Source organism: Dromiciops gliroides, chromosome 1 (genome assembly GCF_019393635.1).
Source record: "Dromiciops gliroides isolate mDroGli1 chromosome 1, mDroGli1.pri, whole genome shotgun sequence".
Classification (NCBI taxonomy): Eukaryota; Metazoa; Chordata; class Mammalia; order Microbiotheria; family Microbiotheriidae; genus Dromiciops; species Dromiciops gliroides.
The window spans coordinates 498,243,099-498,269,893 of NC_057861.1; the positions used below are offsets into that span (position 1 = coordinate 498,243,099).

At 39.4% G+C, this 26,795-nt stretch overlaps 1 protein-coding gene across 1 annotated transcript in view; it reads left to right on the forward strand.

Moving 5' to 3' along the window:
• The window catches only part of FANCC (FA complementation group C), a 197,524-nt gene extending 171,281 nt beyond the window's left edge, over window positions 1-26,243 (forward strand). Inside the window, exons 12-16 of the mRNA XM_043977297.1 lie at window positions 7,281-7,356; window positions 9,432-9,513; window positions 11,482-11,656; window positions 16,352-16,552; window positions 26,082-26,243. Coding sequence (XP_043833232.1) covers window positions 7,281-7,356; window positions 9,432-9,513; window positions 11,482-11,656; window positions 16,352-16,552; window positions 26,082-26,243 — 696 coding nt within the window. The remainder of the gene's footprint in view (window positions 1-7,280; window positions 7,357-9,431; window positions 9,514-11,481; window positions 11,657-16,351; window positions 16,553-26,081) is intronic.
• The last annotated feature ends 552 nt before the right edge of the window (window positions 26,244-26,795 follow it).

The following is a 26,795-nucleotide window of genomic DNA, read 5'->3' on the forward strand; positions in this document are numbered from 1 at the left end:
ACCCATTCTTGATGAGAGTAAGGTTGCAGCACTACCCACCCTCCACCCTCCCTACTTGGTTTTTCTGTATCACTTCTTCTTTTCATGCCTCATTTGTATGAGAAAATTAAATCCTTTTTATCTCTTCCTACACAATTTAATTTTTTAGAATCACCCCACCATACTCAGCTCAGTTCAAGCTTTCTTACCAAAATAATGATGACAATCATGAGAGTACTGATAACATTTTCACATATAAGAAGTGAATAAATAATTTTACATTATCGAGTCCCTTATAATTGGACATTAATGTTTACCTTTATTTCTCCTGAATCTTATATGTTGAATTTTACATTAAGTTCACAAATACCTGAAAGTCTTTCTGTTCATTAATATTTTTTTTCATTAGGATTATACCTAACTTAGTTGGGTAAGTTACCCTTGGTCATAATCTCTTTTACTCTACGAAATATAGTATTTCAAGACCTACAGTGTAGTAGATGCTAGGTCTTATGTGTAATCCTAATTGTTAGCTCCATAATATTTAAATTGTTTCTTTTTTCTTGTTTGCAATGTTTTCTCCTTAACCTGCTAGCTTTGAAACTTGGCTATGATATTCTTGTAAGTTTTCCTCCTGGGATCTCTTTCAGGTGGTGATAAATGGCTTTTTTTTTTCTATTTCTGTTGTTACCTTCTTGTTCTAGAACTTCAGAGCAGTTTTTCTTGATAATAGCTTGGAATATTGTATCCAGATCACTTCTTCTTGTTTTAGATGGTTTTTTGTTTATTCTTTTGGTTTTTAAAAATTATTTATTGTTGTCTTATGTCATTAGCTTCCCTTTGACCAGTTCTAGTTTTCAAAGAATGATTTTCTTCCTTAAGTTTTTGGATCTCTTTTTCCAGTTGGTTGACTTTCTTTTCACAGTTTTCTTTATTTTCTTGGATTGCTCTTTTTTCCAATTTTTTCCTTGATATCTCTTATTTGATTTTTGAAGCCCTTTTAAAATTCTTTCAAAAATTCTTTTTGGACTTGGGGACCATTTGATGTTTCTCATTGAAAAAGAAGTAGCTTTTTTACCTCTACTATATTCCTCTAAATATGAACTCAGATCTGCTCTATACCCATATTAACTTTATGATTGGGTTCTTTCTCCTTTTCTGACTCATCTTTATTTTTACTTTATTTTATTTTATTTTCAGCAGCTTGTTATTATAATCAAGTTCTAGTCCCAAGATGTGTGGAATGATGCCCCAGGCCTTAGGTTTTTTGTACTGTTATTTTTTCTTTCTTTTTTTTTTAAAATAACAAACATTTTTATTTATAGTTTTGAGTTACAAATTCTATCCCTCCTTCCTTCTCTCTCTTCCCTTCCCTCCTCACTGAGACGATAAGCAATCAGATATGTGTTTTACATGTGCAATTATGTAAAACATTACCATATTTTACTGTTATTCTCTGAGTTCCGTTTGGGGGCCCAGCTTTCGGCACTCCTCTCCAGTCCTAAGCCACAGCTATGACCCTCAGCCATGCTGTCCGGTAGATGCTCTTGCTCCCTGTGGTCCCTTTGGTGGCTTCAAACTACAATTGTCTGTGCTCTCTGCTCTAGAACTGAAACTAGGGACTCTACTCTCCTGCAAATGCCCACAGCCAGCAGAGTCCCCATCCCTCTGGTACTGCACTCACCAGACATATGCTAACTCCTCCACAGCCAGAGCCCGGAACCATGTATGTTCAGCACAGCAGTGTTTGGTGTCCCTGGACACTGGAAGGTCCTTCAATCTGTTTCTACTCAGCTGTCCAACCCCTTCATTGTTCTTGAGTTGAAAGTCCTCGAGGCTGCCTCCCAACCTAGCTGCCCCTAGAGCTTGTTTGTTGATTGCACAGGTGTTTGCACTTCACTGAGACCTGACCACCCTTGGATGTTGAGTCTTTCCTAGGGTTTCTCATGTTGTCTTAGGAGGATAACTGCTCTACTCCAACTTTTTATTCCTACTGTTCTCTGTTCACTCTGAGGCCGTGTTCTTTTTATGTGGAGGAAATTTGGAGAACTGAAAGTTTTACGATCTCTACCATCTTCCCAGAATCCTCCCTGTCTTTATTGTTCTTCATTGTTATCTCCAGGATAGTAATGTTAAGAGTCAAAATGTGGTAGCCCCACTGTCCTTTAAGATGAAAAGAGTTGATACAAAAACGTTTGCAAACATTTTGCATCTCTCATCTGTTTGTTCTTTTCTTCAGTTTGTACTTAAATGGCCTCTAGCTGACTTTGCTCATTTGGATCTCAAACTTTCTTTAAGGTTCTTCTTCCCTCTGTTTCTCACCTTTGCCAAGGCAGTACTGCTTTCTCATCTGCTACTATTCTTCTCCATGAAGTTTTACACAGGATTCTATATCCTAAGCTAAGTATCCTTTAGCTGCCACTTTTCTTTGCAAGTAGATCAAGTGTTTGCTGGGTTTTAGGCTCTTTTCGTCTCCTCATGAAGCCCTTCATTTATATCAGTTAAATTTCTGTATGAAATTATTATAAGTCTGTGTCAGTCCTTAATTTCCTATTTTTGGCATTAGTAATATTGAAATGTACCTTATTGTTGTTTTTATTGGACACGGTATCTTTTTAATTTTCATTTAGTTTCATAATAATTTTGGTCATTAATTTGTAAGTGATCTGACTATACAGACACAGCTATTCAGGGTCATACAAGCATCCGTACTGAATTGTTTGTCATTGTTTTATCAAAATATAATAAGTTTTATAATATTATTTGATTTTTGTCATGTCCAGAACCTTCCAATTCTTTTCTCAAAGAAAAACTAATTGGTTTGGACCTGCACTGCCCAGAGAAGGTGGCCCCTTGCTCACCTGGAAGGGGCATTATACTGTAGCAGCTAGGTTTGAATAGCCAGTGCTAAAACATAAAGGACCTAGAGCAAGCCCTGGCAGCTTTCTCATGCATATAGGTTGGGCACAGCCTCAACCTTTACTCTCTCAGCCTCAGGGGCACCTAATTTACTGTGGCACCAATCATGTCTTGGATCAGCAACTTCCCAGACCTCAGCTACTTCAATCTGTTCTTTTTTTTTTTTTTTTTTTTTTTGCAGGGCAGTGAGGGTTAAGTGACTTGCCCAGGGTCACATAGCTAGTAAGTGTCAAGTGTCTGAGGCCAGATTTGAACTCAGATCCTCCTCAATCTGGGGCCAGTGCTTTATCCACTGTGCCACCTAGCTGCCTCCTACTTCAATCTGTTCTTATGCTGATACCAGCATGGGGTCAAAAGGCCTATCAGGAATAGAGATCCTGAACCAGATACTCATAACTCCACAACAGCCAGGCTCTCCCTCTGCTGTCCCCCTTAGCCTGCTTTATTTGCCTGGGATCCTCAGTCTGAAGACTCTTCCTGTCTTCCCCCAACAAAATATTTATGATTTCATAAAACTAAAATCCTTATCCAAAAACAGTAGGCATGTCCCTCCTAACTAGAGAAGGCAGAGATCTGTGGTATTTGAAGGTGCTCCTTTTGAATCAGCTGTATGGAAAAACACCTCGTACCTGGAGCAGAAAGTGACCAGTCATCTTAGCTGTTCCTTAGCCCACCCTGGCCTGAATATTTGCCAGTCTTAGAGGTTCAGGTCTGTCTAGAGCCACACCTTCCACTGATAGTCCCCATCATAGCTTAATGTTCAAGGTCCTTGCTCACCCCCTTCCTATTAATTTCCTGTTCCTATTCTCTACCTAGGTCTTAGCTCATTATTTAAGCTAAGATGATGAACACACCTTAAGTCCATCACATTCTTAGATCACACTGCTGACTCTGTTCACTTTTCTGGGTTTTTATTGACATCCTGCAGATGCCAAAGGAGAGTAATTTGCCAGATTTCTAATGATTTTATTGTCATAATAATGAACATTTACATGGTATATGAAGTTTTACCACAATTATTGTTAATAACATTCCGCTATTTCAACAGATACATGATGTCATCTTCATGGGTCCTCTTTATATCAATGTAGGTCCCACTTTTGACCTTATCATTCAAGAAAAAAAGGGAAACCACACTGTGAGTCACCAATATTATTCAATACTGTTTTAGACCATTTAAAATAACCAGACAGTATAAAATACCCGAGAGTCTCTCTGCCAAAACAGACACAGGAACTACATTAATATAAACATAAAATATTTTTATACAAAGTCAGATTTAAATAATTGGTGTAATATTTATTGTTCATGGGTAGGTAAAGTCAATATCATTCAACTGAAATGGCTTTCTTCAGAAATTGCTAAATTAGATGGTTTTCTCAGTCCTAATCCTTCTCGACCTCTCTACTGCATTTGATACTTTTGACCACTCTCATTTCCCAATTTGGGACTATATTTTCCACTGTACTTTTTATCACTCCACCTATGCCTCTTGTTCAATTGAAGTCCCAGAATATCAAAGTACATGTTGATTTAATATGGAGAATCTAATCCTTTACCTCTTCACCCTCTGAAACAGATATTGACATATATGCTGCAATTATTTTAATGGTTATCTTTTGACAAACACACAGTACTAGAATACTAAATGCCTCATGAAATGATGTTTCTTATTGCCTTTGAATGCAGATAAAAAATTAACTCTGCTAATTATTTTATTTCATATATGTACATGAAGATATATGTTTATTTTGTATACTTATACATGTACATGGTGTCTTTTTTATATAAGGTCAGTTCCTTGAGACCATGGGCTTTCATTTTGGTTTTTTTTGTCCCCAGTGCCTGGCATATTGACATTGTCATTCATTCATTTCAGTTGTGTCCAACTCTTTGTGACGCCATTTGGGGTTTTCTTGGAAAAGATACCAGAGTAGTTTATCATTTCCTTCCCCAGTTCATTTTACAGATGAAGAACTAGAACAAATAGGGTTAAGTGACTTGCCATGCATCATGTAGCTAGTAACTGTCTAAGGCTGGATTTGAACTGAGGTCTTCCTGACTCCAGGCCTGGGGCCCTATTCACTGCGCCACCTCGCTGGCCCTGGAATATTGCAGTAGGTGTTTAATTAATACTTGTTGATTGATTATTGTCTCTAAGAAGAACCTAGAACCACCCTTCTATTTAGTCGAACCTTTCTTTTCTGGTCTTGTTTTTAGCAACAATGTTGAATAATTCAATTTAGTATTTCCAGTAGTATGTACAGTCAACACACACACTCACAGCTAAGTTAATATTTATAAACAGTCTAAGAATTATGTGCATCCTAGTTAACTTCTGCCACTACAGAGTTGGAAAAGGGCTACACAAGACTCAGGTTATTTTGTATTTTTTTTTTATTTCATTGTTTGCAGTGGCTAAAGAATATATCATCAAGTGGCCAGCCAAGTAGTAATGAGTTCTGTGTACTTCCCTAACCTTGTCCTTAGAAAATAGAACGAATTAAGGCAGTTCTGAGATTCTACCTCACACTCATCAGATTTACAAAAGTGGCAAAAAGAAAATGATAAATGTTAGAGAGGTTGTAGGAAAATGGGCACAATCAGTGGACCTGTGAATAGGTGCAACCATTTTGGGAAGCATTTTGAAATTATATGCAAAAAGTTTAATAGTGCATACCCTCTTACATTACTGTAAGACAGAGGAAAAGAAAGGCCCTTCATATTTACAGCAGCTCTTTTTGTGGTGGCAAAAAATTGGAAACTAACACGATGTTGATCAGTTGAGGAATGGCTGAGTTAGTTGTGAATGAATGTAATGGATTTCTATTGATCCTTAAGAAATCAGGGGATAAATAATTTTACAAAGACATAGAAAGGTTAATATGAACTGATGCTTAATGAAGTAACTAAAACCAGAAGAACAATTTTTACTACACCAGTATTTTTTAAAATGCACAATTTTGACACTTATTAAAAATAAATGAATAAAATGAGCAGAACCAGGAAAACAATTTCTGTAACAACACTTTCAAAACAAACAACTTTGAAAGCTGTTAGGAACTCTGGTTCATACAAGGACCATTCATAATCCCAGAGGACTGAGGATCAAATATGCCATCTATTAGAGAGAGGGGATGGATTTAAGGTGAAGAAGGAAACATATTTTTGTATGCAGCCAGTGACAGAATTTGCTTTGCTTGACTGTGCATATTTGTTATAAGAAATTTGTTTTTAGCTTCCCCCCTCTCCAACAGAGGGTGAGAGGTAGGAAAAAAACAAAACAAAACAATTTCTGTCATTTTTTCAAAATACAGAGGTGGGAGGCTGCTACAGGTGTTAAATGTTGCCCACACATTCAGATTTGGTCATTGCATTAGTTTTACTTAGTTGCTTTACTGTATTATGAGTGACCTATTATGAATAATGTGTAAATGTTTGTGATGTAAAAGCAAAGCATATAAGTACAACTTAAAAGAAAAAGGGAAATGGACACAATTTGTTGTCAAGACTATACTTGAAGCCTTTCTAATATGGTAGAATCTGTCAGAGCTTGCACTAAGTTGGCATAGCCTCTGAAAACCCAGGATCCTCCCCACAGCAATACATCAGACAGAGTAGGACCCCATACTGTCTTAAGATTGAGTTAGCTTGGGGGGCAGCTAGGTGGCGCAGTGGATAAAGTACCAGCCCTGGATTCAGGAGTACCTGAGTTCAAATCCAGCCTCAGACATGACACTTACTAGCTGTGTGACCCTTGGCAAGTAGCTTAACCCCCACTGCCCCGCAAAAAAAAAAAAAAAAGAAAAGAATTTTTTAAGATTAAGTTAGCTTTTTGGGGTGCCATTTCCTTATTGATTTATATCAAGTTTGAAATACACTACAACCTCCAGATCTTTTTCAGACAAACTCCTACCTAGCCATACCCTCTGCATCTGCAAAGTTGATTTTTTTAACCCATATAAGACTTTACATTGTTCCCTATTAAATTTCATTTTATTAGATTTGGCCTAACATATAAAGATCTTTTGGGATCCTGACTCTTCTGCCCAATGTGTTAGCTATGCCTCCCTGCTTAGTGGCCTTTGAAGAGCTGACAAGCACACCATCTATGCCCTTACCCAAGTTACCAGTAAATGTGGTAAGAAGCACAGCTCCTGCACTTCTCTACTACCTCATTACAAGTTATCAGACATTAGTGACCCTTCTTTTGGTTTGTCCATTAAACCAGTTCTTAGCCCATGTTTCACAAGTTAAAATAGAGAAAAATATTAATCTTCTGTTTTCCAGTTACTTTCATCCTGCCAGAATTCCCTAATTCTCTAATCTAGCTGATGTTGATGCCTTGTCCAGTTTTTAAATGATGTTTTTTTCTGTTGCAGCTGAAATTTCCACTTAAGTCCTACTTTCCTTATGCCTCTTCATCTCTTATCATGCTATTATTCCAAAACCCAAAAGGTAAGTTGAGCTAGATTTTAAGAGTGAAAAAAATAGTTTCTGAGAACATTGCTGTTAAGATACATGTTTTCCAAGGCATGTTTTCTGTTATAAAATAGAAAAAGGAAAAGAAAAGAAAGCTATGTAGTATTTAAAACAGTTCTACAGAAGTCTGCTATAATATTTTATAAAATTTACTACCTGAACATAGAATGTTTTGATGATGACAAAGACAGCCATTAAAAGGGCAGAAATGGGACCAGATCCATGATGTCTTTTCCCTAGAATTCCTATTGTGGTTCTGCTATATTGTACAGCCTCACATCGTTTATAAATGTGAATGTAGATTTTCCTGATTTCATTTTTGTCCAGTTTTGGACGGTACATATTTGATATGTGCTTGAATATGGAATTGGGAGACATAGCTTTAAAGAAATGGAGTGCGGTGGGGTGGGAGAAGAATGGTTCTTGATCACCTGAAACTTGAAATTGAAAGGAAAAACGGTATTGACACAGACAGATAGAAAGGACATGCGTTTTATCTGAATTGAAAAGAGAAGTTGAAAAAAAAATAACAGAATGTTTTCCTTTTAGTGGTTTAAAAAAACACCAATTTAATTACTGAGTGTAGTTGTAGAGTAGAGATAATTCCAAGTGTTGCAATATTTACTTAATTCTCTTTCCAGAGGACATGGCCAGGAATAGGGAAAATGCTGTAGATAACCTTTTGAAGTTCTGTAGGATTTGTTTGATCAGCTTGGGAGTCCCTTCTGGATCCCTTTGATGCTCCCAGTATAACGTGCTGTTAACACACTGTTATTAACAAAGGAAAGGTTTGCTTTTTGGGGGTGTGACTGGCTGACATAGGATAGAGCCATTTGCATATGTATTGTTCCTCTTGTGCCATCTAAGTCAAAATGATTATACACTGGGCACAAAATAACCTCTGAAGAAAGAGTTCCTGTAAATTCTGATAACCAGCTACCAATAAGGCAGCATGAATATGTTAGATTTATTAGTACTCAGTCTTACAAGAAGCATCAGTTTCCTGGGATCATGAAATGAATAATAAGACTGAAAGTTGAATGGCATCAAAATTATCTGTCATTCCTGTCAGATCATTAGTGAGGCTTATAGGGATTTTAAAGATTGTCAAGACAAATTTTAAGTTCTCTTAGTCACAGAATCTAATGTGCCTTCTTAGAGGAGTTTAGGCCCTGCTGTCAGGCGGCACTGGTACTAATTGGTAGTCACAGCAGAAAACGGACTCAGAGTTGTCTGGTGATTGTCCCCCCCACCCCCCAAAAAAAAAAGCTACTTAAATGAAAGTCCAGTAGCCTTAATTTCCTAAGCTGTTATATACTGTGATTTTACTGATCAAAGATTTGGGGTTTTGTCTCTATTGTACCTGTAATTTCTGTGACATATGGTAATAAATAAGAAATAAAGATAATGTTTCATGCTACACACTTTATATAAATTTGGGGCATATTGGGTTTTGACTATATAAAAATGTAGTATATCCTTTTGTATATTCTTTTAAATTGCAGGTATTCAAGTGTTTGGTTATAATTCAAAATTATAACACAGTAATGGAGCAATAAATGTTAACCAGAAAAGAAAGCTGGGTTTTTTTATCAGTCTACCCAATGCTGAGACATCACAGATTGAGTTAGATCCTGATTGTAGAAGAGTTAGTTGGGTAGTTTGTTCCTGATGCCCAGTTGAATGTTTCAGAAAGTCACCACATATTTTGACATAATTGGTCTTTTATGATCAGAGGAGGCACAGAACTGGGACAAGAGGGACACAGTAACTCTGAATTCCAGGAAGCTTGTACGATCTCTGCCCACACTGTGCCTGATCTGAAGAATCCTTTGAACTCTAGCCTGATGTAAGACAGATGAAACTTTGTTCCATGGGCTAACAAGGATACATAATAGATATAACTGGGGGGGAAATGAGTGTGGATTAGATTCGGGTTCCACAACTGAAAATGATAAAAAAAAAAAAACTTGCCATACACAAGATGGCTAAATTTTAACTGAGTTTTGTCACTAATATATTTTAGTTCACCTCTTTCATTTTCTCACTAGATTTGCCATGTGGACTTTGGTGCCAGCACTTGAATACCATTTCAGAAATACTCAAAAAAATAGTTGAAGACCTGCATACTCAGTGAGCAACACTCCCTTTTAGTTGCTTTTGTGTTTTGCTTCTTTTGTTTTTTATATTTTCCCCATCTTATTGAAAATTGAAGGGGAGGGGTTGTAGGAGTCAAACATTTATTCTGTGACCACCATGAAGGATTTGGGGCGGGGTATTCTTTAAGTAATAGTGAGCCACTGGGGGGGTGATGATTCTTTTTTGTTTTCCGGCAAGGAGTGATGTGATAGGAACTATACTTTAGGAATATTATTCTAACAAGATTGAGTAAAATGGATTGGAGCAAGGAGATACTAAAGGCAGAGAGACCAGTAAGGAAGTTGCTGTATCATCCAACTAAGAAGTAATGAGAGCCTAAATTAGGATGATAACCATAGAATGAGGGGGAAAGAGAAGAAATAGTATTATTATAAGTTTGAAAATCAGGAGGGGAAGCAGGTTTATTAGAAAAGATGATGAGTTAGGGTTTGGACATGGTGACTTTGACGATACACAGGTAGAGGGAAATAGCAAAGAGTCAAAGCTGCCGGTGTAGATTTGGAACCAAGGACAAGGTCAAGGCCAGAGGGAGAGAGTTCAGTGCGGTCATACCCATTGTGGTGATGGTGGAAACTGTAGGTGTGGATGAGATCGCCAAGAGACTTAAATAGAGGAGAGAAGCAGGAAGAGAATAACACCTTAGAGATAATACATTTAGTGGGAGGAGCTGTAAGAACCAGCAAAGGAGACAAATAGAGAATAACCAGGGGGGAAAAAAAGGAGAATCAGGAGAGTCTATGTCACAAAGGCCAAGGAAAGAGAATTAAAGGAAGGGCCATCAGTTACCAGTGTCAAATGCATCATAAAGATCAAGGATCAGAAAATGCCATGGCATTTGTTTAGTCAGATTACAAAGAGTTTATGAAAGCTGAAAAAGTAAAGAGATGAGTACCAGCCATTCTCTGGCAATGAAGAGGAGAGTACTTCATGGTAGAGGAGATGAGCCTCTTTGTCTCCAGAAGAAAAGGAACCACTGAAGAGGGAAAGATGAAAGAGAGAGGAGATAATTGATGCAGCAAGATGGTGGAAGAGACTGACGGGAAGAGATTATGAACATAAATGAAGGGATTAGATTTGAAAAGGAGGAGGGCTACTTCTTCCTCTTAGAGGAAGAGGTAGAAATGAGAAAGATTTTGAGGCAAAGAGGGGAGAAGACGAGGAAGCTCACATTGAACAATCTCAATATTCTTAGTAAAGTAGGAGTTTAGGTCACGTGCTAAGAGGAAGGAGGACATGGCAGGATTGAACAGAGTAGAAGAGGTTTGAAATGGGCTTTGTGAGGTTATAGAATAAAGGTTCTTTCTACTAAGGGTAAAGAAAAGAATTTCAGAGAAACAGACTTTTCTGTCTACTCTGGCTGCAAAATCAGTGACGCCCTACCATGGCAACAGTGCTTCCAGAACATCTGCCATTGTCACTGAACAACCAGGGCAGCCATTTTCTAGACTCCATGTGGGTTGCATGAATCTTCTTTCTCATGTTATAACTGCTCAGCCAGCTGGGAGACAGACGAATACAGCTCATGAGGCCCCCTTCCCCTCAGCCGCTCAGAGCAGTTAGATAGCCCAGAGGTACTAGCTACAGATTTTAACTGTACAACATTTCTGTTCATTGGGAAAAGAAAATCCTTTTTCAAAGTCCTTAGACAATCACAAAGTCATGAAGGCTAAAAATTACCAAGTACTTAGTGGAAATTGTGCCCAGAGTTCACAAGGAGAGGTATTTTTGAGAACTATCCCTTTGGATGCCTTGAATTGGGAACAGGCCAGCACTGTTAGTTGTTTACTCGAGACTAAACAGGTATGCCCTTGAGTGATGGTCATAAGGACTGCAGTGAGTGAGTAGGATAGAAGGCACTTCTACACACACTATGTTAACTTTAAGAAGTGGGGGGGGGGGAGTAAACGTGCACAGCTGTCGTGTATCTTGATTCTGTTCCAGATCCTGTGGAAGTCTCTTTGAGCAGTGGTTTTTATTTATTCATTTTGGAGAATGGGCCGATATTGCTGCTGAGGAATTACTGATGCTGAGAGCCGAATCCCCTGCAGCCTTGCTGTGGCTCTTGGCCTTCTACTATAACTCACATAATCAGAATCAAGAAAGGACTCACACAGTGGTAGGTGGCACAGTTGCCTTAGTAATATTCAGAATCAATTGGGTGGGGGTGGGGGAGATCCTATAGGAAGAAACTGAAAACTGGACATGACCTTCACCAAAATGTCATGGTTTTATCCAGGGTCTGCCTGGGTTCTTGCTGTGAGCACTTTGGTGATATGTAAGTGTTTCTCTTCCCACCCACCCCCACCCCCATAATAGTGTTATACAGACTGTTCCTGCCTGTGGGTTCCTTTTGTCTTATCTCTAAAACTGGCTCTAGGAGCAAAATCTCCTTCAAAGGCACCAGACATTCCTCAGAGACATAATCAAGATGTGGTATAGGGGGGTGGCTAGGTGGCACAGTGGATAAAGCACCGGTCCTGGAGTCAGGAGTACCTGAGTTCAAATCCAGCCTCAGACACTTGACACTTACTAGCTGTGTGACCCTGGGCAAGTCACTTAACCCCCATTGCCCCGCCCCCCCAAAAATGTGGTATAGTCTTTGTGCCCTTATATGCCTTTTGAAAAATTTGTTATCTTAATTATCCCATTTTTATCCTTATATCATCTTGCTTTTCTATTTTCTTGATATTTAGAGTTATAGAATATTAGAATTGCAAGAGAGAGAGAGAAATCTTTTTAAAAAAACTTAAAAACTTAAAAAACTTTTTTAAAAACTTAAAAAAACAAAGACAGCCAGCCCCATCCCTGAAGGAGTCTATATTCTAATAGGGAAAGACAGCTCATAAAGGAAAACTGGAATGGGGAATGTACAACAGCATGGTATGGAGAGGGCAGGGAGCAGTATGAAGGCCAGGTTCCCAACAAGAGAATGTGAAACAGAGTCCAAGATTGCAGGTATTGATCACGAATTCCAAAGCCCTAAGTTTATTGACTCCAAAAAGGAAATGGACTCGCTTAAGGTCATAGATGGACTTAGTGGCAGAGCAAGGTCTGGAACCCAAATTCTCAGGATCGAGCATCAGTCACATCATGGCAATAATTTTCATTCATCCAGTGGTGGTCCTTCTCATTTGTTATTACTTACAACAGAGTATTCTCAACCCAAAGATTTGGCTTGGGGCACATTGGAATCACTGTTCTTCCCAGATGACATTAGTGTTGAATTCGATAATTAAAGGGTGATCTGCAGAGACAAAAGGATCTTTAAACATATCAATATGCAAATATGTATTTGAATTATGACCATTTCTTCCTACAGCAATCACAATTCTTAAAACAGTGTTTAATGTTTTTAAAAAGAAATAAATTGGTGCCAAATTTTGACAGAGAAACAAAGAAGACTCACATAATATTATCTGTATTTGTGTTTGCTTTTTTCAAGCAACAGAAAAACCAAAGCAAGCAAGTACTTTGCCCAACACTTAAAGAAACCTCCTTCGCTCTGGTAAAATCTGCATAAAAGCATCATCCAAAGAAAATTCTGATAGTTTTAGTTAAAGTTTTATAAATCTGTGAATGCATGTCAGCAAGAGAGATGTCAATATCTTTAATCAAAGCATTACAGCCTTTATTATCCAATATGATAAAAAGTATCTATTGTCTTTGGCACAGTTAATAAGGATTATGCTTACTGATATCATACTCAGGAAACTGCAGAGTTCCTTTTCAGAAACAAAGTGTTAACTACCATGTGATTAATTTAGTTTCTAGTTCTGAAAAAGGCTTGTAACCTGAGGATCTGTTTACTGATTGAAAAAGCCAGTCCAGGCCTCAAACAGACACAGGCTGCTTGTCAGAGAGAAAAGGCAGATGAATGGTGATCCAAGTGTGGTGCCTTCTACTAACATTGCACTGGACAAGAGTCAAAGGAACACCAGCTAGAGCTGGAAAGGAGCTCAGAGCTCATCTAACCCAACCTCATCTTTTTGTTTTAAAAAGCTGTCAACTTGACATCAACAAACATGAATATTTCCTTATGTAAATAAGAACAGAAAAATAAGAGATTGCATATGACAGTGTGAATCTCTTTTACAAACAGTTTGGGTTTTTTAAAGGAAATACTCAGTTTAACATTAGTTCTGGCAGTGTGTTGCTCCCAACTTCCTTCTGCTGTCTTCTGTGTGTGAGTGTGTGTGTGTGTGTGTGTGTGTGTGTGTGTGTGTTTGGTTGGGACGATGGGGGTTAAGTGACTTGCCCAGGGTCACACAGCTAGTAAGTGTTAAGTGTCTGAGGCCGGATTTGAACTCAGGTCCTCCTGACTCCAGGGCCAGTGCTCTATCCACTACGCCACCTAGCTGCCCCTGTATATATTTTTAATGTTTCATTGATACTTATTTTCTCCTTTTTTTATACGTTTTTCTTCTTTACTATAACTAGCCCCCTTCACTCTTGTAATTCTCCCTTCTCTCCCAAAAAACCTCTCCTTTGAACAAAAAAGTATAATCTAGCAAATAAAACCCCACAAATTGGCCTTATCTGAAAGTGTATGTTCCTTTTACACTTCTAGTCTATCACTTCTCTTTCAAGAAGCAGAAAGGCTGGTTCATTCATCATCATTCTTTTGAAGTCATGATTGGTCATTACATTGATCAGTTAAGTCTTTCATAGTTGTTTTCCTTTATAGTGTTGTAGATCTTATATAAACTGTACTTGTTCTGTTTCCTTCACTCTGCATCAATTCTTATAACTCCTCCCAGGTTTCTCTAAATCCATCCCTTTCATCATTTCTTATTGTACAAAAATATTTCATTACATTCAAAACCATTCTTTCTACAGTTATTCTTCAGCTGATGGGCATCCTCTTCCAACTCCATCTTTTTACAGATGATGAAACTGAGACTAAGAGAGGTTAAGTGATGCCCAAGATCACATAGATAGCAAGTGGCAGAGATGGGCTAAGAACTAGATTCTCTGATTCCATTTCTAGTTCTCCTGCTGCTTTACTTTTTGTCTGCTTAAAGTGTATATATACCAAGGGCGGGGTGGAATGGGAGATAAGACAGCAACACATCAGTTTACTTAGCAGTTTACATAATAGAAATATGTCCCTTTTTATCTAAGGGCTTACCTTAACAGTAAAGAATTTATAGGCACTTCAGTGTTGTTGTAAATCCTAAAGCTGTAGCTGTTGTGTCTTTGTCAAGGTGTGCTTCAGAGATTTATGGGCTCAGAATTAGAGGAATTTGGTGATCTGAGCACTTTTGTGATATGCTCTCCCCTTACCACCACCACCATCCCTTCTTGTCAAGTCATATTTACCCTTCTGCACTGACTTTCCTGGTGGAAAGGTTTTCTCTTTCTCCCTCTGCTCATCTCATTCATTTCATCAGTAGCCCCCATTGGTAATTCTGAATCTAAAAAGAATCAAGACTTTCCATGTATTTTCACCTCTAAGTGATTCATTCACTTCTAGAAAAATTTGTTCAAAAGCCTGTGGTAGTAGTTTATAGCAGTGTAATGCATTTGGGGACAGGGAGTTGTGGGGAACAGTGCTCAGGGAGCACTTGGGAGGAAGAAGAAAGGGAAAAACATCCTGGGGAAAAATGAAAGTACAACAGGAGTCAAAAACAAAGTGGGATAAGAAAACAAAGACAAATGTTTTAATCTCCAAAGTTGTTGTAGACACATTAGATAGCCCAGAAGCCTCTGAATTTAAGAGTAAGGAGAGTTTACAACAGGGAGTTTACAACAGCGAGAAGATAGTGAGAGCATAGTAAGTGAGAAGAGGTAATACAGTACATACTCTCTGCTTCTTTGGGGTCATTCTTGGGCCAACAGAAGAGCATTTCATAGTTTCTCACGGTCTTCTGTGGTGTCGGAATGACTTCAGACAACACCCCTAGTGTACTGGTGTTTGTGACAGTCCTCATTGAGGGAGGTCTATCTTTCCAGCAACAACAACAACAAAAATCAACTCTTTCAGACTACATAAAATCAGTCATGGGAATTCTCAGCACAAGACGAAGTATTCTTTAGAACATTGGTTGAAGATACTTCTCCCAGGATCCCTGTGGCATTTCAGAATCATGTCTTTAAATTTGTGTTTTATTTTCCGTTCACAATTTGATCTACTTTTTTCGTTGCCAGCATAAATCCCAGCCTGAAATTTGTATTTCATTCTCTTTTGCAATAACTGCTTGCAATCTTACAACAATTTCTCATTATTGTGCTGCTTCTCTGAAGTCCTTTTTGTCCTCTATTTATGCTATAAAATATGTATTAAACTTTCAAAAATATTCCAAAGAACAAACTAAAACCTCTAAACAAGCTGGAAAAATATGAGAAAAGAAAAACCTGCACTGTTATCAGAGTGTTTGATCAGAGAAGGAGGTCAGATCGCACGGGGCTTTAATTGATTTGTAGCTGTGATCCTGAAGTGAATCCTTTGTTCTTTCCCCCACAATGTAAAAATCTCACTGCATTCTGCTAAGACCTTCTTCGTTTCCTTTCATTACCAAAAAAAAAAAAAAAAGTCAAATCTTGGCATGATGCCCTGACTGCCTAGTGTGCAAGACCAAAGAAGTCAAGAAATTTCCATTCTGCCAATTTAGGCTTGTGTGGGGGAAGCAGTGTGTAAACTCAGATATGCATTGCTTCCTCCTCCTGTCCTCCTCATACTTCAGTTCATTTGATTTTATAGTGAGGGGTTCCTCAAACAATTTGGTTGCCTATTACTGAACAAATCCTAGAAACGTTTCAGGCTTGTCTTTGCATTCTCTAATCTGTTCCCCATTGTAATTGCTCTCACCAGGTAGAGGTGGGAGAAGCACATGGGCACATCATGAAACTTTTCAGCAGAACTCCCCTCTCAGTGAAGGATCTTCGGGCTGTGGCTGGAGAGAGCTGTGAGGCAGATACAAGACACCCTAATATTCAACGATTCATCAGGCACCTCCTTCTAAATTTCTTGCTGCTGTCTCCTGAAGGACATAAGATTGCCCGAGAATTCATTGTAAGTGTCCACCTTTTTTTGTTGTTGTTTTTTTTTTTCCTTCTAGTCCTCGGTTGCCAATCCATGGAACAGCTCCATGGATTTAGAGCTGCCATTCACTGTATTGGTCCAGCCCTTTATTATCACAATCCTGGACTTTGGCTTAAAGGACAGACCCAAGTAAAGCAGAGCGCCCAGTGCCATATGACCAATGGGGGATTGTTCTTCCTAGCACTAAGGATAAACTTTGAGGAAATTCTTTTTCTAGGGTCCTCAGCAATATCAGAAGAGTCCACTCAGAAACCAAAGCCCTACTCTTTCTACCCTTATGTCTCAACTTTGGCATGTCCCTTAAGACTTCCTGGCCTAGGGTGCCTAGAGAAAGACCTTGCATATGGGTTTGAAGAAAACCAAAGAGCAAAACCTATGTTTCTCCTTCTCTCTTCTTTTGTAACACTTCATCCTTAGGGGAACCCTGCTTCTGCTAAAATTTGGTTTCAGGAGCTCATTGAATCTCTTTATGAATATGGTCTGCCTCATTTGCTTCTTGAATAATTAAAGGCAGGAAAACTCTTTTAGAGTTCAAAAATATATAAAAAACAAAGCAACTCCCAAATATCTCACTAGCTCTCTCTGAATCATAACAGTTGCTTGAGTCTGGTGTCAAGTGTAAGGTGTGGAATGCTATTCATATTCATGGGTAGTTTTCACTCTCTCAAAAGAAATTGCTCAACATGCTTCTGGCAGTTGTGGAAGAAAGTGGGAGTACATGAGCTAAGGGGGTGTAGACTTGGTTTTGGGGAAAGGCAGGCTGGGAAGAGGAAAATTAGAGACACCGAGGGAGGAAGGATGGTGGCAGCAGGAGGTGATGCTCCAGTGGGGACTCTATAACATTATGAAATACTTGAAAAAAACAGGAGAAAATGCAAAATGCCAAGAATAATGTTCTTTTCACAATAGATAGTCACACTGTTGTTAACTAACTTGATTAGCTGGGGTGTGTCCATTTCCACTTGTCATTTAAAGCTATTTCAGAGATAGACCAAATCAGGTATCATTCAGTGTGGACAATCCATGTATCCCCTTGAGCTCTGGTGCCACACTTCCCAAATACCTGTTGGATATTGCCAACTACATGTCCCATACACATCTCAGGTCAGTCTATCAAAAATAGAACTCATTTATCTTTCCACGTAACCTCATACTTGCTCCTAACTTTATTCTTTCTGTCCAGGTAAGCGATTTAAAAATTTACCAAGTGAAACATCCAAGTGTGAACAGGAATAGTTAAGCTTTACTTTAAGGAAAAGGTAAAGAAATATTTAAGTAAAAATGATAAAATGAGTATGTGGCCAAACGTCAAAGCTGAGAGAACATGGGGGAATTTGAGGAAATTGTGAGGGAGGAAGGCATGTAGCTGAACTTTGTGCCAGAGGGCTGGGTTCTCTCCATTCCTCCCTGTTATGTGACTATATTGCCTTAAGAGGTCAAAAGAGAAGCAGGAGCCCATGTTTCCAGCACATGGGGCAAAAGGAACACCGGATCTGATTGGTCTTTGTTACCTCTTACCTTTCTAGGCCACATTCATTCACGGCTGAGAGTGAGCTCCTAGATATTGTAGTGCATTTCCCATAATTTAGTGGTCCCCCTACAGCTTTTACAACATTCCAGATAGTAAATCTTAGTTACCAAGATCTCTTCCCCACCCCACCCCCAATCCAAACTCATATTTATAATAATCCCTAGTTAATTAGAAGACAGATTATATCTTTCTAGCCTTTTTCAAAGCTAGATAATACATTTTCCATCTCCGCTATTACAAGTTACATAAAGTAACTCAATTTTTAATTGAACATCACAGAACCTTTTGGGTTTGCAGGGGGAGGCCTTCCTTTCAGTGACCCATGGTGCTTCTAAGGAACACAGACATTTAGTGACAAGTGAATGGCTGCTACTTTTCTTTTTCTCTTTTCTCATAAACAATCCATTCAGATTTTATTTTTTTGGTAAATCAACAATGAAGCATATTGGAAGGCTTTGTCAGCATTTTCATTGTTTGCTCCTCTGACTTCCATTTCCACGCCTGTCGGCATCTGTTAGAAGCAACACTAGCCTTGCAAGAACTTGCCTGCAGGCCTTGTTGCTTATGTAGAAAATATCAGCACAAGGCATTTCCTCCTCTTTGCTCTCTTTGCCCCTTTCATTCCTCCAGGGAAACACACATCCTCTACTGTACTGCTAATCCCTGCCACCCATGGGAATGGGAGAACAGGCCCACAATTTGACCTTAGTTTTCCTGAGGGTCAGGGATAACATGGGAGTTTTATTAGTCCCTGGATTGGGCAGTTTTCCATTGATCATGTCCTGCTGTGGTGACACAGTATGGGAGAAAGGGGCAGAAAAAAAGCACATAAGAAAAATACATAAAACCCTGCTTTAGTTATTTCTACTGCATTTCTGTTTTAATGACTGGGGTATGGGGCATGGGGAGGGAAATCCACTTTATTGAGGTATCCACAGCAAAATTCAGCCTTGTGTAGAAGTTCTCATCCTACCCTTCAGTTATATCCTGAAGTTTGCTACTTTCAACAAGCAGCTTATTCCTTTTTTTGTTTTTGTTTTTTTGCAGGGCAATGAGGGTTAAGTGACTTGCCCAGGGTCACACAGCTAGTAAGTGTCAAGTGTCTGAGGCCGGATTTGAACTCAGGTACTCCTGAATCCAGGGCCGGTGCTTTAACCACTGCGCCATCTAGCTGCCCCCAGCTTATTCCTATAGAAAAGAATTCAGTTCTAGCTATAGATGAATGCTGCTAAGCTAACCCTGAGACTGATGGAAAGCAGTAACTCAGTGGAAAATCCCAGTGTATCTTCATTAAATTTAATAAATCAGGTCAGTTGGAAAGAATATATTCACTGAAGATAGTAGAGAAGTTCATTAAATGATAAAAAGCCAATATTTCCCTTCATGCTTTGAATTCGGAAACTAACGAAACAAATAGCCCTCCTTAACAGCTGGGTGCCATCTGGGCATCTTGCTGCTGCTCATCATAGTAGAACATGCCTTCTGGATGCCATCCATGCAGATGTTCTGAAAAACGAATTTATTATTATCAGTGTTTGAAATTAGGCTTTGCAGCAGTGGCTGGACTGACATATCAGAGGCAGCCTGAATAATGCAACTAACTATAATTGACAAAGGAATTTCTAGGTAAACATATCTGAAGTCCCTAGGGCCAGGTTTTCTAGTGCCATCCTAGAGGATCAGCAGATCTTTTCTGGGGGCTGCCCATTCCTCTACTGAGAGGGGTAGGTGTATCATTAATGTTTGTGCCAGGCAGAGCTAGGGCATACTCTCTGGTGAAGCAAGAACTTCATATTAGAACTTTTTTGTTATGATTTAAATGGAAATCTAGGGCCATTATAATAAGACTGCACATTGCTTCAATCCATCCCAGCTCCAGCTTCTGAGTTTAACTGAACATGTACTCTTGGGGGACATGGAAGGGGAGTGCTGTAAACACTGGACGTAAGGGACATGATTGGTAGGAGCAATAAGCAGGAGATCAAGCACCTCCTTGTGGAACAGCCAGAGCCTGATTTCAGGCCTATTTTAGCCCAAGAGCATTCAGCTCCTTCCTAAAGTAGAATCCTGAAAGGTCAAGCCTATAAGTCTTCCCTCAGAGCAGAGATCAGTTATATCTCTACAGGATACTCTGATCTTCCTTTTTGTGGCTCCTTGGTGTAACAACCTTTATCACATTTCAGAATTCAGTAAACCCTCAACAACTTGCCTCTGGTTTTTCCTCTTTTGTACAAACTGCTTCACAAGCTCAATCAGTCCAGGATCATTTTATTCTCACCTTAGTCTTTTTTAGTTCGTCTTCACTTTGTCCCTCATTGCCCCGTCCTCTTTCCCAACCATACTTTCCATGTCTCTGACTTTTCGCTCTCTTTCCTCACACCTTCTTTTCCCCTCTTGGCTCTCTGGCTACTTTTGCCACCTCCTCCTCCGTTGGTCTTTTGGCTAAAAGGTCTTTCTTCTGGCTGGTCCTTTTGTCTTCTGCTGAGTTCTGGGAAAAGCAAAAGATGGTTCTTGTTCTCAAGGAGCTTACAGTCTAATGGGGGAGTGAACAGACAACAACTGTGTAGCAAGAAGCTACCCTGTAGCAGGATAAATAGGAACCCATCAACAGCGGGGAGGCACCAGCATTAAAGACAATCAAACTTGAAAGAAACCAGGAGTGCAGAGGAGGAGGGAGAGCGTTCCAGGCATGTGGGCACAGCCAGGGAAAGTGCCTGAAGTTGGGAGATGGAGAGTCTTGTTTGAGCAATAGCAAGGAGACCAGCATTACTGGATTGCAGAGTATAATGAAGGGGCAAGGTTTAAAAAGACTGGGAGGAAGGGGCAAGGTAGAAAGGGCTTTGAACACCCAAAAGAGCATTTTATATTTGATCGTGGAAGTAAAAGGGAGTCCCTGGAGCTTATTGAGTTGAGGCTGGACTGGTGTTGGGGAGGGACTTGTGGCAGAGAGAACAAGCAGCAGTCTTTGTCCTGCTGTGAGGTCATGGGGTCTTGTACTGGGGTGGTGGCATTGTCAAAAGCCAGGAGGGAGCATATGTGCGAGATCTTCCACAGGTAGAATTGATGGGCCTTAGTAATTTAATATGAGGGGGAGGGGTGAAAGAGAGTAAAGAGTTAAGAATGACACCTGGGCTTTCACAGCATGACTAATGCAGAAATGTGTTTAATGTGATTGTACATATGTAACCTATATCAGATTGCTGTCTTGGGGAGGAGGGAGGGAGAAAAATTTGGAACTAGTAAGCTTCTAAAAACAAATATTGAAAACTATTTCTACATGTAACGAGAAAATAATAAAATACTTTTATGGTTAAAAAAAAAAAAGAATGACACCTAGGTTAGGAGCCTTAAGAAGTTAGGAAGATGGGGGCAGCTAGGTAGCGCAGTGGATAAAGCACCAGCCCTGGATTCAGGAGGATCTGAGTTCAAATCTGGCCTTAGACTCCTGACACTTACTAGCTGTGTGACCCTGGGCAAGTCACTTAACCCCCATTGCCCCACAAAAACAAAAACAAAAAGAAGTTAGGAAGAAGAGAGGGGTGGGGGGATTATAGACTCTGTTTTAGACATGTTGCATTTAAGATGTCTATATGATGTCCAATTTAGGCTATCGAACAAGCAATTAGAAATGTGAAACTAGAGGTTTGCAGAAAGGTTAGAACTAGGTAAGTAGATCCAAGAATCATTAGCATATAGGTAATAATCAAATCCATGGAAGCTGATGAGAGTACCAAGTAAAATAGCAGAAAGTGAATAAGAGAAGAGGGCCCCAGGCAGAACGCTGTGGGGTGTCCACATTTAGCGGGTGTGTGGCCCAGATGAGGATCCAGCAAAGGGGACTGAGGAGGAACCAGACACACAGATGGCCAAAAGGCTTTTCCTGCTATCATTACTTACCTGAAACTGCTCTCTAAAGTGTCCAATGAGCTTTAATTGCTAAAGTCCGTGCTCCTTTTCTCAGTCTTCACCCACTGTGACCTCTCCAGCCATTAACACTGTTGCCCACCCCCTCCTCTAGTATATTCTTTGCTCTTTCGGTTTTTGTGACTCTCCTCATTTCTGATTCTTCTCTTTGTCTGACCATTCCTCACTGTCCTTTTCTGGATCATTAGCCATATCTGTTAACTAGAGATACACCCCAAGTCTTTGCCCTGACCCCTCTTGTCTTTTGCTGACTTTATTAGTTCCCATTGGTCCAATTATCCTCTGTGTAGAAGGCATCTTAACTGTATATTTCCAGTCCTAGCCTTTCTCCTGAACTCTTGTCCATATCACCAACTGCCTATTAGACATTTTGAATCAATGTTCTATAGACATCTTAAACTCAACACGTCCAAAACAGAATTCATAATCTTTCCTCATTAACCCACTTCTCTTCCAGACTTGGCTATTACTGTTGAGAGTACCATCCTCCTTCCAATTACTCAGGTTCACTATCTTCCTTTAGTTGTTACTCTCCAAATTTAATCAGTTGTCAAGCATTGTCATTTTTATCTCCATTTTGACCTCTTCGTTCAGGCCTTCATCACCTGGATCTCTCACCTGGACTACTGCTTTGGTTGCTATTTAATCTCCCAGCCTCGAGTACTTCCCCACTCCACCCCATCCTCCATACATCTACCAAAATGATTTTCCTAGCATGCAGGTTTGAGCATGTAACCCTCTTCCTCCCTACAAATTGGAGTTCAACAAACTCCAGTGACCACCTGTTACCTTAGGATCAAATATAAACTCTATCTGGCATTCAAAGCACCTCACAACCTGGGCCCTCTGAGTTTCCAGTCTCTAGTACATTTCTCCCCTCCTCACCTTCTGTGGTTCAATCAAACTGACCCATCTGCTGTCTCTCCCATCTCCGTTCCTTTGCTCTGCTGGTCTTCCATGCTTGGAATCCCTGCTTTCCTTCAAAACTCAGCTCAAGTGTCACCTTCCACAACATGTGATCTCTTCTTGATCCTCTCAGCTCCTCCCTTGTGTTCATTTTGCATGTATTCTGCATAGATTTAGATATGTCCATGCCGTCTTCCAGTGTATATGTAAGCTCCTTGTGGGGAAGAACTGTTTCACTTTTGTTTTTGTCTCTTCATCACTTAACATTGTACTTAGCACATAGTATGCACTTAACAAATGCTTGCTGATTGACTGATAAAACTGGATCCAATTCCTAAATAATAATTAAAATACAGTTTCTATCAGGAGGCAGCCAGGTAGCACAGTGGATAAAGCACCAGTCCTGGATTCAGGAGGACCTGAGTTCAAATCCGGCCTCAGATACTTAACACTTACTGGCTGTGTGACTCTGGGCAAGTCACTTAACCCCAATTGCCCCACCAAAAAAAAAAAAAGTGTTTTATTAATTTTGTTAACTATTTATCAATTACATTTAAAATTTTTTATTTGTATTTTCAATTCCATATTCCCTCTTCCCCTCCACATCCTTCCTCATCCCCTTCTTGAAAAAGCAAGAAATACAATGCTCTTTATACATATGAAGTCATACAAAGGGGTGGCTGGGTGGCGCAGTGGATAGAGCACCGGCCCTGGAGTAAGGAGGACCTGAGTTCAAATTCAGCCTCAGACACTTAACACTTACTAGCTGTGTGACCCTAGGCAAGTCACTTAACCCCAATTGCCTCACCCCCCCCCCCCGCCAAAAAAAATGAAGTCATACAAAAATATATTTCCACATTAGCAATGTTCCCCCCCAAAAAGGCAAGAAAAATAAAGAAAGGGGGAAAAAAGCTACAATATGCACTCTTGAGTGCATCAGTATTCTATCTAGAGGTGGAGAGCACTTTTCATCATTAGTACTTTTGGAATTGTTGGGGATCATTGTATTGATCATAGTACATTTTTCTTAGGTGATTATCATTACAATATTGCTGTTACAGTATACACTGTTTTCTTGGCTCTATCATTTCACTTTGCATCAGTTCCTATCAATCTTCCCAGGTTTTTCTAAAACCATTCCCTTCCTCATTTCCTACAGCATAATAGTATTCCATCATATTATACCATAACGTGTTCAGCCATTCCCCAACTGATGGACATCTTTCTCAGTTTCCAATTCTTTGCGACCACAGAAAGAGATGCTATCAGTTTTCTTGATTCTACTTACTTCACTCTATATTAGTCCATTTAAGTCTTCCCATGTTTCTCTGAATTCTTCATATTCATCATTTCTTATGGTGCAGTAATATTCTTTTATATTAATGCATCACAATTTATTTAGCTGCTCTTCAACAATGGGTATCTGCTTTGTTTCCAGTTCCTTACTACCATAAAAAGTTGAGCAATGATTATGTTGGTATATGTAGGACATGTCTTCTATCTTTAACCTCCCTGGGATTTGCTAGCAGGTTGATGGGAATTCTCTGTGGCTTAGTATTAGACTTAACTAGGACCTGTGCTCTAAGAAACAAAACTAGCTTAAGTTCCCACCTTCATTCTCCCTTGCAGTCAGACTGACAAATATAGTAAGCTCCACTGGGGAACATAAACTCATAGAGGGGAGAGAATGTGTAGTGATCAAGGCTTCAGTAATGTCTGTTAATGATGAAAAGTGTCTAAATAACATTGTCACATGAGTATGCATCTATGAGACAGAGTAGGAGATTCAGGACTCAGTAGGAATTTTTCATTTGTCACGGCCATGTGATATGAAAAATCTGCTTTCTTCTAGTGAAACTTAGCATTCATCAAGGATCATCACTCTAGAACTAAAAAGATCACAGGTGTAGCTGGTACAGAACTAAAAGGGCATTGAGGCCAGCCTCTTACCTTACAGATGAGACTGAATCTGAGAGAAGCTAAGTGACTTTGCCTAAAATCCCATGGGTAGTCAGGGGCAGAGATGAGACTGAACCCTAGTTCTCTGACTCCAGATCCCAGTGTTATTTTCACTGTACCATTCTTTCTGTACACCATTGAGCACATGTGAATTCACACACCCCAATTTCAAACTTTAACCTCCCTGTTCTCCCCATGAGAAGAGACACCAGACTTTGCCAGGAGATGTGTAACAGCAGTAACTACTCTATTTTCTTCCCACCATCCACACCCTTGCTGCTACTGACCCTGGAGTTCAAGGGCCAGAGGAAGAGGGAACCCTGAGACCCAAAGTTGTGATGGAGAGGATACTGCACCAGAGAATCTATTTGTATAAAACATCACATATAGAAATCACTCTTTTTCAAACCCAGGACTCCCTATTATATTCCTGTGTCTGGAAATCATGTACTCCCATTAATCTCCCCCACAGCTAAGTTTTTATTTTCTTTCTTTGTTTTGTTTTGGTTTTGGTTTTTTTGCATGTGTTTTCCCCCTACTAATTGACATAGGAAAATGCTTTCAGGCACAAAGAGAACTAGTAAGTCCTCTGGGCTCTATTACATAGAATAAACATTTCTGTGTTTCTTGTTTCCCAGATGGTTAGCGTGTTAGAAACCTTGGCCATGTCTTAAGACATGACCACAGGTGAGTCATTAACCTAAAAATATCATATTTAAGGTTGCTTGGAAATAGGCAGAATTTTCCCTTCTACTTTCAATATTTTCCCCTTCTTGTCTATGTTTGAACTTTAAAGCAAGGCAACCACACAGTCATCTGGCTTTACCATTGCAACTAATCCAAGTGCTTACAACAGAAATTCCATTAAAATTTTTTTCTCTTAGAATGTTCCTAATTTGTATGTAGTGTTTTGTGAGCCCCAAACGTTTCAGAGCTAAAGCTCTCCCATAGGGGAGAGGGTGGTCACAAAAAAGTGACTTTGCTAACTTTGTAATATTCTTGGGAGAACTGAGTTTCCTCATTTTTAAAACAAAATAAAGGAATGGAATCGTTTGCTAATAACTAATATAATATATTGTTGTTTTTCAGAACGAGAAGTGAATGCTATAACTAGGTAAAAGATAGCTAATGTATCCAGGAAATATTTTCAGTTGGCTCTCTGTTTTGCTTCTATTTCAGATAACTCAAACTGATGAAATCGTCGATGAGTTTTTAAATCTCATTGCCCGTACTATATACAGATGGAATCAACTTGGCATTGAAACCGCCAGGCCAGGAAAACTGGCAAGAGACCTCCTTCAAGAACTACTGTGTTACAGAATGAAAAGTGCATTGTTATAATTTATCACGACTGCCATCACTTTTTGTATAACAGTATTTCCTCCATATTTATAGTACTAGTAAAAAGAATTAAGCTTTGTATTGTTTAAATAATTACTATCGACACCAGTTTGGGGTAAGCATATTATTAATTTATCGATATTATTTTTTGTTTGTTTTTAGTGAGGCAATTGGGGTTAATTGACTTGCCCAGGGTCACACAGCTAGTAAGTGTTAAGTGTCTGAGGCCAGATTTGAACTCAGGTACTCCTGACTCCAGGGCTGGTGCTCTATCCACTGCGCCACCCAGCTGCCCCAATTTATCGATATTATACCAGTAAAGGATGTATCACCCTAACTTCTCATGCTTTCAGGCCACATGGTAGAGAAAGCAGGGAGAGAGCTTTAGCATTCCCATTAGCGTGAGCAGGAGAAAAGCCCCAAATGACCCATGTGTTCTCCCAGAGAGACAGCATGTGGTCTCAATGAGACCCAAGAGAGACACAGAGACAGAGACCATGTGGTCTCAGAAAGCCAAGAGAGAGAGCCAGAGCCAAACAAGACCATGTGGAC